The sequence below is a fragment of the Hemiscyllium ocellatum genome, chromosome 24, assembly GCF_020745735.1.
Source record: "Hemiscyllium ocellatum isolate sHemOce1 chromosome 24, sHemOce1.pat.X.cur, whole genome shotgun sequence".
Lineage (NCBI taxonomy): Eukaryota > Metazoa > Chordata > Chondrichthyes > Orectolobiformes > Hemiscylliidae > Hemiscyllium > Hemiscyllium ocellatum.
The window spans coordinates 20,084,099-20,101,661 of NC_083424.1; the positions used below are offsets into that span (position 1 = coordinate 20,084,099).

General features: G+C 39.3%; 1 protein-coding gene across 1 annotated transcript in view; it reads left to right on the forward strand.

The window, feature by feature from the left end:
- Window positions 1-17,006, forward strand: part of grk3 (G protein-coupled receptor kinase 3) — a 279,830-nt gene extending 262,824 nt beyond the window's left edge. The window contains exons 20-21 of the mRNA XM_060843555.1: window positions 12,218-12,331; window positions 12,984-17,006. Of these exons, the coding sequence (XP_060699538.1) occupies window positions 12,218-12,331; window positions 12,984-13,145 (276 nt within the window). The 3' untranslated portion in view covers window positions 13,146-17,006. The remainder of the gene's footprint in view (window positions 1-12,217; window positions 12,332-12,983) is intronic.
- Window positions 17,007-17,563: the final 557 nt, after the last annotated feature.

The window sequence follows — 17,563 nt, forward strand, 5'->3', positions numbered from 1 at the left end:
AGCTTCTTTAGGGTGTCATGTGTTCTGAGATCCCTGAAAGTTGCCATCCAGATTGATAGGGTTGTTAAGAAGGCATATGGTGTATTAGCTTTTCTTGGTAGAGAGATTGAGTTTTGGAGCCACGAGGTCATGCTGCAGCTGTACAAAACTCTGGTGTGGCCGCAATTGGAGGATTGCGTACAGTTCTGGATGTGGAAGCTTTGGAAAGGGTTCAGAGGAGATTTACTGGGATGTTACCTGGTATAGAGGGAAGGTCTTATGAGGAAAGGCTGAGGGACTTGAAGCTGTTTTTGTTAGAACAAGATTGAGAGGTGACTTAGTTGAGACTTGTAAGGTGATCAGAGGGTTAGATAGGATGGACAGTGAGAACGTTTTTCCTCAGAGGGTGATGGCTAGTACGAGGGGACATTGCTTTAAATTGAGGGGTGATAGATATAAGACAGAGGTCAGAGGTAGTTTCTTCTCTGAGAGTAGTAGGGGCATGGAATGCACTGCCTGCAACAGTAATAGACTCACCAAATTTAAGGGATTTTAAATGGTCATTGGGTAAACATATGGATGAAAATGAATAGTGTAGGATAGATAGGCTTCAGACTGGTTCTACAGGTTGGCTAAACATCGAGGGCCGAAGGGCCTGTTGTGCGATTTAATGTTCTATGTTCTAGATGCCAATGGCTGCTGTGAAGCTTGGAGTGCTTTCCAACAGCTTTAAGCCCTTCAAAATCCTGTTTTTATTTGTTGGTGGATGTGGCCTAATGGACTGACCTCTGAGACCTAACTAGAAGGCATAGGTTTACGGTGAGAGGGGAACGAATTAAAAGGGACCTAAAGGGCAACATTTTCATGCAAAAGATGGTGCATGTATGGAATGAATTGCCAGAGGAAGTGGTAGAGGCTGATCAAATCACAACATTTAAAAGGCATCTGGATAGGTAAGTGAATAGAAAGGTTTTAGAAGGATATGTTTCCAGTGCTGGCAAATGGGACTTGATTAATTTAGGATATCTGGTCGGCATGGACAAGTTGGACCAAAGGGTCTGTTTCTGTACTATACATCTCTATGACTCCATGCAAAAGAGATGTCTATCAAAAATAGGTTTCTTTTGGAAGCCCTCATTACCTTAACCCTCCCTTCCCAACATCAGAGAAAGGGGCAGAAGGAATGGGAGGTAAAGGAGGGGAGATGGGGCATGCTGGACTCCTAATAATGCATTTCTGCTCTCTTACCCCCAATCCTGCCCTTCAAAGTTTCAGCCCGATGTCACATATAAAATTTGAGGCATTAGAATAGGGTAGCATCTATAAGCACTTTGGAAAACATGGGGCGAGTTGCTTCGATACCTCTCTGGGAATTTCTTTGTCAGATTGTGTTGAAAGAGATTAAATTTGTAACTAACCTATTCTGATTCGCAGTTTCCAGATAGATCTGTTTTGAAGGTTCTACAATCTGCATCTGCCGTGTGACCTATAGTGCTTAATAATATACCAAAGTGAAAATTCTGCTTCAGAGATTTAATATTCCCATCACGATTAATGCAAAAACATTCCCAGAAAAATCCAAAAGAAATCCAACATAAATTATTAACTGCAGCAGGCAAATTGCACTACCTTTATGCAATGTAATCTTTAACCTAGCCATTCCAGTAAACAGGAAGAATAAAGACACTATTGCATGATTATTGTATTCTGCCTTAGATCCAAAAGGATGTGTCAGACAAAAGGAATATGTAAGTTGGAATAAAAAAGCATTGATTAAAGGTACACTGCAAACTTACGTTATTATTGCCTGAGATGAAAGGTTACACCACACAAACACACTTTTGTTTGTTCACTGCAGTTAATCAATTTTTTTTGGCTGTATATCTTATTGGATTTTTCCAGTACATGTGCCAGAAGCGCTGAGGGATATTCAGTCTGGTAAACAGACTTTATCATTGCTTGTTTGTGACCTGGTCCTGACTTATACGGTTAAGTCTCTATCCTTAGTCTGATTTTGCACTCCCAAGGTAAATTTGCAAATAACTCAATTTAAATGTTTCAATCTATATCCATATATATGTGTTTAAGCCATTACATAAATGGTTTCATTTTTGTGATGGAAAACATAACATCTTTCCTAAGAGTGCATAATTAAGATAATCTTGAGATTGCAAATGTCAATACCATATCATATGTTTGATCATGCATATATAGACGGTGATATTTTGTTGCCATGACACTAAGCCACAATAGGAAGTTTCACTCTAAGGTACAACTCAGGTCTGTGTAACTGAAGTTCAGCGTTTTAAGCATTTGAATTTTAATAGAGCTTCAATAGTGAGTTGATCAGTGCTCTGTAAAGTGAGATCTAATCAAACAAGGATTTGTCATGTTATTTTCCATCTAGGATGCCTGGATTATTTATAAAAGGCGTAGGCTGGTAAGAACAATGCTATCAAACTATAGCATCCACCCGGCTCTCCCATGCTATAGTTGAAATGTTATGAGTGTATTGTGGGGATGTCACGATGAGCTTTATTAGCATGAAACTAGTCTTTTTCATCGGACATCATCTCTCTGTCTCTCATTCTTCTCCTCTATTTCAAGCAACATTTTAGCAATTGCAAACTTGGTTATTCAACTTGAGGGATGTCTGTACATGTTATATACCTGTATTTTGTTTTTATTATTTCCTCATTATCACCTCAGTCCTCCTTTATTAGGAAGGGAGAGCAATTTCCATTGTTACTATGATACTGCCATTTCTTCTGCATTAAGAAATTTAATTTACCACATGGCAGGCTTTCTGGAAGATTGGCTGGACAAAAGGGGCAAAAGTGCCAAGATAATTAATAGACTTGGTATAAAGCCACAGGAAGTATGCAAATTTCGAGCACAGAATCCATGTTCATTACCATCTTTCTCGTGTGAATCTCCTCTGCTGGGCCACCCTCTCGGCATAAAGAATCTCCCTTGTCATCCAATATCTCTATTCCTGTTACATCTGATTGCAAAGTTCCTGCTGTAGTGGTTTCTGTGTTTATTTTAAATTTCCTTCATCTGTCAAAACCATAAGATTGCAAGTATGAAATAACTTCAGTTAGTCTTGCGCAGTAGGTAACAATATTCTACCAAATTCACATGATTAGGTAGGTCCAACCAAGTATTCCATAAACAATAATTGAGAACATGGTGTAATATACTATCCATAGTCTCATTATGATTTATTCAATATGATCAGTTTTCTTCAGTCTTAATGATTTTGACTGTTGGAAAAGTCATGATAATGAACATTCAATTAGCACTTAAAGGTCTTTTATTGCAAATAATTTACGTATCTATCAACCTTATCTAATTTCTTCAAGTAACCAGCGTTCATCTTGAAACACTGCAAAGAAATATCCACTTCTGTTTTCGCCATTACTGTGTACAAACAAACAATACAGAAATCATCATGCCTATCAATGGTCTTCCACTGAACAACAATCAGGAACAGGGAGTTACTGAATATTGAAGCTAATTGTAATGCACCCAGGCAGAGATCAGTAATCTAATGCAGATCAAAATAGATACTTTTAAATAAAATTAAGAACTGCGGTCTTTTAATAAAGAACTGCGGATGCTGAAGATCTGAAACAAATGAACAAAAATTGCAGGAGAAACTCAGCAGGTCAGGCAGCATCTGTGAAAAGAATAAAAACAATTTTGAGTCCAGTAACATTTCTTCAGAACAGAAAGCTGTTCGAAACACTGATCTGAAGAAGGATCACTAAATTCGAAACATTTACTCTGTTTTCTGTTTGTAGATTTTTTTTTTAAGCTTGTTCATTTATACCCACCAGTCTGCTGTATTGCAGACAGTATCCTACACTACAAAAAAAACTGGAATTCAAATGCATTATAGAATTGTAGACTGTGGAATTATGTCCCCTCAATAGTAAGCTATTGATAGAGTTCACAATACAGGATACAGTACATGATCTGTGGGAAACTTAATGGGCTGAATATACTTCTTACAATATGCAATTACATTTACAATTACATTTAATTACAATGAGAATTGTGTTTTCAAACCAGCAATTGCGTATTGCTGAAAAACAACAGGGAGCAGATCCCTAGACTGTGTACAGTCGGTTCACATATGATGAGATAGTTCCATTCCTATGCATAATAGCAGCACCATTTAAACTAATTGTGCCAGAATCTCATTATAGCCAGTACAGGTAAGGAAGGTTTGTGTTCTACAAATAACGGTACAAAATCTTCAATCATGTCAAAGCTAATTTGCATTGAAGAATTGAGCATTATAGCAGAATCAATGTACATGGAAAAACTGCAGGATCTTGTTAAACTACACTACATTGTTTCCATACTACTTAGGAGTTTTCTAGTTTTTGGAGTATTCCCAGTCAGTGATGGTCTGTCATGAGCAGAATCTTGTCCATGGCCTAGCCATTTTTGTAGCCTTGGCCACATAGCTGTTTGGAATTCTGCAAAGTGAGTCTATCCTTTACATTTCTCATCAGAGCTGGACTGAATTAAGAATAAATTGGTGATTGCTGACAGTGGCATTTGCCTCCAGACCACGTTACAGCCTTGATTCAAACATGTGGGTGGCAGGGTGGCTCAGTGGTTCGCACTGCTGTCTCATAGCACCAGTGACCCAGTTTGATTCCAGCCTTAAGTGAATTTCTGTATGGAGTTTGCACATTCTCCCCTTGTCTGCGTGTGTATCTTCCCACAGACTGAAGATGTGCGTGCTTAGTCAATTGGCCAAGCTAAAAGTATCAGGGCTTAGGGTGGGGGAGCGGGTCTTGGTTAGATGTTTCTCAGAGGGTCAGTGCAGACTCGATGAGCCAAATGAGCTCTTTCCACACTGTAATGATTCTAAGGTTCTGTACACAAGATAGGTGAATTCCGGGTGCAAGGTGAGAATGACTATTGTTGACCTTAAAACAGCATTGGACCAAGTGTGGCATCATGGAGCCCTAGTGAAATTGAAGTAATGGGAGTCATGGGGAAAACTCTCCACTGGTTAGAGTTATAGATAGCACAAAAGAAGATGAAAGTAATTGCCGAAGGCCAATTATCTTAGCTCCACAGCAATATTTCAAGAGTTCTTAAAGCAGTGTTCTCGGCAGAAACATCTCCCGCTGTTTCTTAATGGTAGTTGCTGTGTCATGAAGTCAGAAATGGGAGTGTTCATGATGATTTGACACTGATCAATACCATTCATAATGCCCCAAATACTAAAGCAGTCCATGCCCAAACACAACAAAACCTGAATAATAATCAGGCTTGGGCTGATAATTGGTAAGTAGTATTCATGCCATACAAATTCCAAGTTATGCTCATCTCTAACATGACAGAATCTGATCATCTCCACTTTATATTTAACACCATTCCCATTGCTGAATATCTCACTATCAATATTCATGAGACTAATATTGACTACAAACATAACTGATGAAAATGTGTTGCTGGTTAAAGCACAGCAGGTTAGGCAGCATCCAAGGAACAGGAAACTCGACGTTTCGGGCATAAGCCCTTCATCAGGAACTTATGCCCGAAACATCGAGTTTCCTGTTCCTTGGATGCTGCCTAACCTGCTGTGCTTTAACCAGCAACACATTTTCAACTGTGATCTCCAGCATCTGCAGACCTCACTTTTTACCTACAAACATAACTGAGCCAGCTATATTAACATAATGGCTCCAACAGCAGGTCAGAAGCTGGGAATTCTACACAGCCCGTCCACCATCTGCAAGGCAGTAGTCAGGAGTGAACCCTCTCCATTTACCTAGATGAGTGCAGCTCCAATAACACTTAAGAAGTTCAACACTAACTAGGACAAAGGCGATCCATTTGATCAACTCCCTACCTACCACTGTAAACGTTTACACCCTCCGCCCCTCATGCACAGTGAGAGCGGTCTTCTTCATCTGTAAGATACACTGCAGCAACTGTGAAAACCTCCTTTTGATTGCACCTTCCAAACCCACAACCCCTTCCACCTAGAAGGATACAGGAACAGACATATGGTACCACTATAAGGGACATGTTTCTGAAAAGATCACAACCATCCTGGCTTGGAACTATGTTGCCATTTCTTCCCTGTCACTAGGTCTAACTCCTGAAACCTGCCATCTAGCTGCACCACCTGGGTGGACTCAAAAGACGTGGACTCACCAAGATGGCTCACCACCATCTTCTCAAGGATAACTGGGCAATAAATGCTGTCCTAGCTAGTGACATCCACAACATGAGAGTGATTTTTTAAAAAAGGGCAATAAATTGTCAGGGATCACATCCTGTGAAAAGGAAAATAAAGAATATTAGACTCAATATTTTTTACTATATCCAGTGCTTTCAGCCATTTTGTAATTTCACATGATTTGAATAAACCTGTCTGAAGACCAATATTTGTAATGATAGGGTTTGAGCAGGAGGAAATGATCCACTTCGCATTTCAGGCTAATGGTGTTTGCAAACTATTTGACCATGCTCTTTTCATTAATATGCTGTGCTCTGCCACTATTGGAAATAAGGATGGTCCACCACCTCTTGTTAGATTTGTATTGTGCACTGCTTATTAGCATGAATATCATTCTGTGTTACTACTTCACCAAGTTTGTACCTCATTATTGGCTATAACTGATGTTAGTTTTGTGTGCTGTCTTACACTCCTCAGTAATATTGGATTAGTCATCTGGCTTGATAGTAATGGTAGAGCAATTGATATGCCAGGGCGTGAAGTTGTGGTAGAATACAAGTTAGCCTGCACAACCTCATAAAAGCCCAGTTTCAAACTGGTAATCATTCTGAATCTATCCCATTCAGTATGATAGTACTATAACACAGTATGGAGGATCACCTAACATTCAAGATGGGATTCTGTTTGCATAAACCCTGTGTCACTCGTACCAGTAATAAGATCTAGGAGCGGAAATGCATCTGCAAGAGATTGGTGATAATTGATTCTCTTGTTGGTTCTTGTACCAACTGCTACTTGTGGCTTAATCAGGTAGATTAAATCTTTTGAATTCAGACATTTGTCAGTAGTAGTGCTGCTAAGCAAATCATGGTCATGAGATTGTAGACTCCCAGCCAGAGCATTTTATGTGCTTTTGTTATTTTGTTGCTTCTTCCAAGTGTTAAGCATCAGAGAGGATATCTCTTCAGAGAGTTGGTGGGGCCGTGGGCAAATGGCCTGTCTCCAACTGTAGGGATTCTATGACAAACAAAGCTTTTCACTAACCTTGCTCCTTGCACCCCATCCGCTGAGCTTCAGAAGGGCAGCTCCCAGCCCTCACCACGACTTCTACTACTGTGACAGCCTCGCTGCCTCCAGCCGTGGGAGCTCTGTTCTCTGCTGCCACTGTGAACTCATCAGCAACAAAGTTGACCATGATCGGGGAGCGGCTCCTCAGATTCTGTCCATTCTCCTTCAGTTTCAGGGCCAACTTTTTTCGGGTTGTCCACATGATTGAAATTTCACAACCATTATGATGACTTTTGGAGGAGAACACACCTGCCTCCTGTTGTATTCTGAACATTGTTGTGGTCACTTCTTCTCACCAGCATTCATACCAGACAGCCCAATCAGAAAGGGGATGTCTACTTTGCCTTCTTTTTACAAGTGGGCGGCACGGTGGTTAGCACTGCTGCCTCACAGCGCCAGAGACCCGGGTTCAGTTCCCGACTCAGGCGACTGACTGTGTGGAGTTTGCACATTCTCCCCGTGTCTGCGTGGGTTTCCTCCGGGTGCTCCGGTTTCCTCCCACAGTCCAAAGATGTGCAGGTTAGAAGAATTGGCCATGCTAAATTGCCCGTAGTGTTAGGTAAAAGGGGTAAATGTAGGGGTATGGGTGGGTTGCGCTTCGGCGGGTCGGTGTGCACTTGTTGGGCCGAAGGGCCTGTTTCCACACTGTAAGTAATCTAAAAAAAATTTCTCTTTGATCTCCTTCACACTCATGTTCACCAACTGCTCACATTACAGCTCCTGGCATGGACTGTGCCTTCATGATCACAGTGTTTTGCTGAATACAGTACTGTAGTGTGCAATGAATCTTCCGCAATCTACCAAGTTCTGCAGGCCTTTACCAAAGTTGTCCAGGCAACATAGATGTCGGTTTCACCAACAAAGCCCTGCTCTTGCACGTTTTTTTGTAGTGGCATGACTTTCATTGTATGCATGTTGAGCATGTGTGCATCAGGGGGCACACCAGAGTCATCAGCTGTGATGTCACTAGATAACTTTCGTTGTCCATTAGTCACCTTCTGGTTTACTATGGCTGAAATACGGCTAGCACAGCAGACTGAAAAAGGGTTACAGCATCATGGCTGCTGCCAGACTACCAGACATTGACCTGAGTGACTTGCTACTCTGGACATTTGATGAAATGCAATCCCTTTGATTCTGCTATGGGCAGAATTGAGAAGCTGTGTTTGCAAAGTTATGTCACTAGCATCCTAGATCATGGAAATGTTTAATCTCAGCAAACCCAAATGCTTGTTCTGCTTCTACATTTCTATTGTAAGAGTTTGAAATGTCACTAGTTCCCATTGAGTAGTCAATCTCAATGACCCCTGCCTTACACAATAGTGAATCGCAAGCTTTGAGATGACCATAAGACATAGGAGTGGAAGTAAGGCCATTCGGCCCATCGAGTCCACTCCGCCATTCAATCATGGCTGATGGGCATTTCAACTCCACATACCAGCATTCTCCCCGTAGCCCTTAATTCCTTGTGACATCAAGAATTTATCAATCTCTGCCTTGAAGACATTTAGTGTCCCAGCCTCCACTGCACTTTGCAGCAATGAATTCCACAGGCCCACCACTCTCTGGCTGAAGAAATGTCTCCGTGTTTCTGTTCTGTATTGACCCTCTCTAACTCTAAGGCTGTGCCCATGGGTCCTAGTCTCCTCACCTAACGGAAAACATTTCCTAGCGTTCACCCTTTCTAAGCCATGTATTATCTTGTAAGTTTCTATTAGATCTCCCCTTAATCTTCTAAACTCCAATGAATACAATCTCAGGATCCTCAGCCGTTCCTCGTATGTTAGACCAAACATTCCAGGGAACATTTGTGTGAATCTCCGCTGGACACGCTCCAGTGCCAGTATGTCGTTCCTGAGGTGTGGGGACCAAAACTGGACACAGTACTCCAAATGGGGCCTAACGAGAGCTTTATAAAGTCTCGGTAGCACAACGGTGCTTTTATATTCCAATGTTGCAAATATCAACAGGTCCTGCAATGAAAGAGGGCGAAAGTGAGTACTGCAGATGCTGGAGATCAGAGTCAAGATTAGAGTGATGCTGGAAAAGCACAGCAGGTCAGGCAGCATCCGAAGAGCAAGGAAATCGACATTTCGGGCAAAAGCTCTTCATCAGGAATGAGCCTCATTGAAAGAACCAGACCCATAAAAGGTGATGACAACTTGCAGTGAAATCCTCACCTTGCTCTAAGGTTGTATTTGCACTGGACGGATTTCAATAAGATCATCTTCACCAAAGAGGAGAGATCTGACATGTTGTTCCTCACAGATGGGATAATTGCCTGAGAATCCATGGTAGATATGGCTTTTTGCTTGAGAGCATTTGAAGCCCTATCTGCACCTCCCTGCTCAACATTGCCTCTCAGTTCATTCTCTCAGTTATACTGTATTCCAAGGAGAAAGTCTAGTTGTGTACCAATGTCTGCGAGCAATCGTTATGTGCATAGATCTTAATTTAATCAAAACTCTTTCATCACTTTCTACACCATTCCCTGGTCGAAATTAGCAGATTTAAACAAGTGTAGAAAGCACCGAAACGAATTTGAAACAAAGTAATATCTTGAAGTAGTTAACTAACAAGCAATTGTATGTAATTGATAATCCTTTCAATAAACCTGGTTAAGGGTCCTTCCTGCTTCTGAATGTCTGCTTGTTCATTTCTGAAAAGTTAAGAGGTGGAATAAAACAAGTCTTGAGTTTTTCGTGGTAAATGTTGTTTGATCATTTTACTGATTGTCAGTTACTATAACATACAAGTTTTGAAATTCTTTGGAAACCTGGCTAGTAAACTTAATTGAATAGTGTATTTGGTAAATAGGTTACAAATTTGAAAACCTTGGCAGTATTTGTGGATTTTTCAACTGTTTGGTTTTCTTTCGTATAATTTTTCCAGTCACATGCTTCGGTCACAAACTCAAAGAGAGCAGACAACCATTGATGTTCCTGCAGCTAGAATCAGTGTTCTCTTGATGAGTTTTACTTCCTCCTTCCAGTTAATCATACTCTGAATGAGGGCAATTTAAAAAGGAAAATTTATTTAAAGATGTTTTAGCAACTTTGTTGAATTTTTGATTTCAGGGAACGTTTTTCATCATTTGGAAATGCAGTCATTGAGTATCAATACCTTCTGTGTTTGTGTTGACTTATGGGATATTTGGATACTCAGAAATAAAATTAGAAGAATGAATCAATGTCCCCAATTGTCATTGGCACTTCATTAAAAACTTGAAGTCACAACACAATGAAAGCATTATGTTCTTAAAAACCAGATCATAAGACACCCAGCATAGTTTAGCAATCATACGCCCATCATTGTGCCTCTCGCAGAGAGGTAAGGTCACAGTTAGTGTATTTAAGACCATAAGAAATAGAAACTGGAGTAGGCCATTTGGCCCCTCAAGTGTGCTTTGCTATTTAATAGAATCACAGCTGATTTAATATTCCTCATGGGCCCTTTCATGTCCTACCCCGATCGCCCTTGCTTCCCCTACTGATCAAGAGTCCATCTATCTTAGCCTTAAATATACAGTAGGACTCTGTCGCCACAGCTGTCTGTGGTAAGGTGTTCCAAAGAATCACAACCCTCTGAAAGGTGAAATTCCTCCTCATCTCAGTCTGAAGTTGTTGCCCCATTATTCTGAAATTATGGCGTCTGGTTCTCGACTCTCCCTTGAGGGGAATCAGGGTTAGGGGTAGGTAGCACACTAAAAGTCCGTTTGGCTCATTGAGTCTGCATGGGTCAAAAAAAACCGCCTGACTATTCTAATTTTGTTTTCCAGCACTTGGCCTGTAGCCTTGTATGGCATGCCACTCAGCACTTACCATGTCAGGCCCCTTATATGTTTCAATGTGATCGCCTCCCCATCTTCTAAACTCCAGTGGGTACAGTCCCAATCTGTTTAAGTTTTGCTCATAGGACAATCTGTCCACATCTGGGAACTGCCTCCACTAAAATGATACCTTTCTTTAAATAAGGGCATACCAGAACTACCCTCATACTTCAGATGTGGTCTCAACAGTACTTTGGACAGTTGCAGTAAGACTTCTCAACTCTTAGCCTTTACTTCAGGGAAGTTGGAGTATAACATTCCATTAGTCTTCCTGATTACCTGCCGCATTTGTGTGCTAATTTTCTGTGTTTCATCTGCAAGTACCCTAAAATCCCTTTCATTGCAGTTTTTTGCAGTCTTTTCTTTATTTAAATAATACAGTTCTTTTGTTCTCCCTTCTAAAATAAACAATTTCTTATTTTCCACTGTATTTGCACAAAGCTGAAAGTTTAACCAAGTTTTCCTAGTTATTGTACAGCACTTCACATCCCAATCTCTGACTTAAATTCAGCAATCCTATTTTCCATGTTTAAATTAGTAGCGTTCATTACAATAAGCTTCTTCAACTGTGGAGTCTTGCATTACAGATTCCATGTTGATTTTTCAAAGAATTCATTACTTCGGTGAGCTGAGTATTCATTTGTTGACAGGTATAAAACTGTTCTCTCTCCTTTGCAGTCTCCTTCTCTCCCTCTCAGCTTCCAATCACCCCCCCCCACCCCAGCCCGGTACTGGGCATATGTCTTGGGAAATGAATAGGCTAGCAGGGCTATCCTCTGCCAACAACTGTATCTTACAGCCTTCACCATTCGCAAAACACTAACACGTTTCAGAATCTAGTCCATCTACAGAAAAGTTATCACCAAAGAAAGAAACAGCTTCATCATTAAATTTGCCTCTTCATCAAACATCCCTCTAACTTCGTGCGTCTGATAACATATAGCCAGAAGTGATATTAACTATGAACCTCTCTTTCGAAGATGGCTTATCCCAAAGCTAGGATGCTATAACTTAGAGTGAAATTTTAGCAAAGAACCAAATGCAGTCCATAGCAAAATCAACTTATGCGAGCATTTGAGATCCATCTCTGAATGAATTTAACTTTTTTTAAAATTGTGTTAATCTAGCAAAGCCTGTTAACGATGGAGCAGATCGTGTCGGTGGAAGAGACTCAGATTAAAGATAAGAAATGTATCCTCCTGCGGATTAAAGGAGGAAAGCAATTTGTGCTGCAGTGTGAGGTGAGTGGTTCCTGCAAGGTAGGGAAATGCGTCTGCTCTGTCTCATCAAACTTCATTTTGAATGGCATTGATGCAGTCATAAGGAAGAACTATGCGACAGTTATACGCTTCTCACTAGCTATTAGTTTTTATGTTATAAGTCTTTGTTTTAGCTAACTTTTGTTCAAGAAAAGGATTGAATTATCGTAGCTCAAATCATTAAGATCCTTAGAATGATTTTTCAATAATTTAGTAAGATGTCAGTCATTCTTTTTCTATTCACAAAGTATTCTTGTTTCAAAGTGATAAAGAATTCCTCTTCTGAAGCGAGTGAAATTTAGTCACGGCTACTTCTTTCATTAGCAGAACATTTACTTGATGCTGCACAGGTGAAAAATCTGTCTATTTTATCACTTCTCAATCTTGGGTTCTGCCATATGAGGATAAGAGGCAATCTTACTGCATATCTTACTGTCTATACTACCTGTAAAGGCCCCAAATTAAATGTGACAATGAGTCCCAAACAACAATGGCGAAGGTACCAGAATTCTCCTGCTGATAGAAAGGAAAAGCCTGTACCTAGCACTAATTATGACTTGCAGAGAAAATTGGGAAATCCAAATAGAAACACAGTGTCTCTGACTAACTCCTTTGCATTTTCCTTTCCAACCAGAGTGATCCTGAATTCATCCAGTGGAAGAAAGAATTAACGGAAGCCTTCAATGAGGCCCAAAGAGTCCTCCGAAGAGCCCCTAAGATGTTGAATAAGTCACGTTCAGCAGTGGTAGAGCTGACCAAACCCCCTCTCAGCCACAGGAACAGCAATGGACTTTAAGGGAGAGCATTTTTGCGTGAGTCGGGAAACAGAAGCAAGAGACCTGAGGATGGTTTTGTGCAAACTACTTCTATATCACCTCGTACGTGGTCCAGCGTGTTGTTATTAATTAATTATGATCCCATAAAATAAGGTATATATATATATATATATAGAAATATATATATATATCATATGTGTATATATACTATATATATGCATACATGTATGTAGATATGAATGTGAGACTTTTTGGAACAGTTTGGCTGTGTATTTTCTATTGGAAGTATTGATGAACGAGTGTAGCATCTGTTAACTGAAACCACAGTAACCACTGGGGTTCATGAGCCAACTCCACAAGAATGGACTAGAGGATGTTGCCAAATAATATTGGAGAATTTATTTTGTCATGTGTCATTGCGCCCTGGTGGTGTTATTTGCTTCATATCAGAGAGTTGGAGGAACATTGACATACAAAGCAAGTGGCTGACAGGACCTGTGTTTTTAGCCACTGATTCACTCAGATTTCTTTTGCTTCTGAACTGCAACATATCACATTGAACATTGACCCATCATCGGTGGTGCATCTGTCGCCATGGTTACTCTGCTCTCAAAATGCTGTTTTATGACATACTTGTCACGAATAGCACCATGTGCCAATAAGTATCATCGTCATCTGATTTGGGTTTCTTTTGCTGTTTCGGACTCGCTACCTTGCTACGTATCATGTGTTTACCAGCTGCTGCTTTCTGTATGTACCCAACATTGGGTGATTGCAAACATCAGTTGGATGATGGATTACTTTATTCCCACGGTTATACGGACAGTGATAAACAACTATGTGTTGGTGCTTGATCTCATCCTTCACCACCACCCCCACCATTCCTCCCAAATCCCTGCTATTTGCAATGTTTCTTTGATGACAAGAGAATGATTGCTGCCATTCTGGATTGCCAGGTTGTCAACTTGTTAATATCTGCTAGCTCTCAGCTGTCACTAAGTTTTCTTGGCTACTCGAATGTTGCTTTGTGGCCTGTTTTGTTGATAGGGTTTCAGTGGTTGCTAGATGACAACACAGTCACACATCATTGTCAAGTTTCCATGGATAACGAATGACAAGGTTCTCTGTGTTTTGCCAAGTGTCTATGGTTACTGGATATATAACTATAGTTACTGATCATGACCCGTCGTGCTTCTGTAATACCTGGTTTCAGCGTGGACTATTCTGCTACTGCTGGAGAATTTTCAGTTATTGTACATATTTAGATGCTGATCTACAGACCTAGCTGGTCCTGATATCTATGTTCACAGATACTGATCAAGGATTACTGGAAGCCATTCCATTGTTAGATTACTTGTCACAGTTTGGAGGATTTTGAAATCATTGCATTGACGGGACATTAATGTGTGCTGCAACCTACACCTTTACTCCAGTGAGATGAAAAAATTTAGGAATCCCGACATTCTACACTTCTGATCTACGCAGCATATGATTTGTTTTATAAAGTCTTTGTCCCCTTCCCACCATGAAGTGCAAAGTGCCAATGGACTTTACAGATTAAGGAAGATTTTAAAACCTATCTGAGAGAAAAGTAAAATATTTATCATTGATATTACTGTGCAAGTGTACATAATGTTTAAGAACTAATATACCAAGAATCTATGGTAACAACATGAGAATATCTTTAAATGGTGATTGCATAGCATGAGTTGCTTTATTGACATGTCTTCTATGAACACAGTGACAATGCATTGTTACATCTTAATAACTGGTCAGTCGCAACAAGGGTCAGCTATTAATCCGAATTTAGGGAGCAACATCAACGCTGAAATTCATTTGGTTTTCTTTGTTGCATTTTGTTTCAGCTACAGTACCACTAAAATGTTTAAACCTCATATTTCAACTGTAAAAATAATGGTGATGTGTATAGTTTTTTCAGGTTATATTTTTGTTTAGAACTACTGCATTTAATGCGTATTGAAATATAATATTAAGCAAGGAGACAATTGGGCTCAAACTTTGCCACAACCATTGCCATGGACTACTGCTTTAACAGAAATTGAGATTAAATGATGGAACAAGGCTAGTTTGTGGTCAGTTCCAATTGCTTTTCATACAGGATGATGTCATAACAATTTCTGTTGCCAAGTGGGATAATGTTGCTAGCTTATTTTGAATCAGTAATAAATATATAACCCGACTTTGTCAAGAGTGTGGGGAGACAACACTGCTGATCCTAAGGGTGTAAGTTCAATTAGTTAACATTGATATTTATAATACAATAAGTAAACTAATTTTTATTTTTGCTTATCCCAAAAAAACCCACCATTTTATCTGTTTTTTTTCCTTTCCACTTTCACCTCCTGCTCCTCAAAAAAATGAAATTGGATGCAATTGTATCTATACTATTTTGTAGCGCCACCTAGTGCTCGGGCAACACTGGTGGAAATTCCATAGACGAGATTGTTTTCCTTCTCTCAGTTTATACATTAGTGTATGTTGAGTTGATGCAATATTTCAGACTCAGGAAGTATTAGTACAGCTTGTATGTTCTTAAATGAGACAGTTAGTCTGTACAGGCCACCTCCGAAAAGAAATAGTGCCTAAAGTGCAGCATGCACATGCAAAATTATAAGGTTAACTGTTCTAACCAATAAGTGCCCAAATCTATAACAAGAACTCACTAATTCTGCATTGTTGCAGGAGTTAGCTCTGATATTGCATTTTGTTTTTTGCAGTTTATTTCCTGATCAAAAATTAATTTTTATCAGAGAAAATTCTACTGAAATTAGCATGGATCCATCAGCATAGTAACCTCAATTCTTTAAAGCTCAGTAGATTTTTGCCTATTCCATCTCATCAGAGAGCAAAAGGGAAAATTGGACAGGGAAGAGTATAAGTCCTGAGCAGAACCTTGGAGTTCCTTCCATGTGCCTGTATGGGGGTGTGCCATCCTCACTGTTCAACTTCCCTTTCCATGTTGTACCTAGGCAGTGCTTCGAAAAATGACAAAATCTGTCTCATCTTTTGTCAAACAATACTAAGAATGATTCCTCCAATAGTGCCCTAAAAATGCATGTTATATCAGTTAGTGTTACGCATCATGCACTGACCAACTTTATTTCTGAAAGGTTCAATACAAATTAAGTGCCATGACCCATGGTGGTTTAATAATGTACAATGGCTGAAATTGTTATAAAAATACCTAAACTTGGAAAAACACAAGCAGCATAGAAAGGATTAATATTCTGATGACATAATCTAATTAAGCAGGTCCTCCATACAAAAAACCGAATGCCAGTTGCCAATGCTCTTTTATATAATAGCAGAGGCAAATTGCTCATTTGAAGCAAATGATCTTATTAATTCAGGAGTATCTTCTTTGAATCAGCTTTGGATTCAACCATAATTGAGAACTTTTGGTGTTTGAATTTGTGAAAGAGGTTTAATGCTCATTATATAATGCATTACTTGGAGCAGTGATTTGTATTTCATATGAACTCCATATCAATGAAAGGTGCCCATTCTACGAGTGAGTGTTACAGTGTCTTTGATGTCTATATTAAGTAAATATTCTTAAACAATGCACATTTTGTCAGTATTATTGTGAGAATATAAAACGGAGAAGCTACATAAGAACATTAGAATTTGTGAATAAGATGCCACTATTTGTAATATTTATTACATCATATGCATTATTAATAAAAACAATGGACCCCAAATGGATGCCAACGATGTGCACCTTTTAGTTGGTGAAAAACATTGTTATATTTCTGCTAGATCTATGAATTGTCCCCCTTTCCACCATATTTTTAATAATGAACATAATGTTTCATAAGCCACTATGAAAGGGAAAACTCACTAAACTAAATTTAATTTGGTAAGAGGTTAAGATTTTAATTGTTATGTTTTGCAGTTGCAGTAGAAACTATTGATAGTAAACATTTTCTTAGGCTTTGTTTCTATGACAAAAGGCTTATCTAAACTCTGAAAACAAATGTTTAGCAGTATTGTTATACTTTGTTAACATGTCTTTTAGATGTTAATACTAAATTGTAACACACTTATCACAAACCATAATACAGGTAACATAGCTGAAATGTTACTATACAGTTACACAGGATGTAGGAGTTACTAATGACTTCAGTTACTGGCTTCTCCATCTTGTTAAAGGTGCATGACCAGAAATAACATTAAGCATTTCTTGCTTACTTATGACACAATCTGGTATTTTATGGTGGAAATTGCATATGGTAGCGTTTGCTCTCCATATGTAAAGACATACCATAAACATGAAATAGGTAAGGGAGGTTTGTAATATTTATAAAATTGTGATCATTTGCAGACTATTAAAATGTACATCCAGTGACCATGAGGACATACTTGTTGCAATGATACTGTTAACATGAAATAGTGCAATAATTCCCATTTATTTACC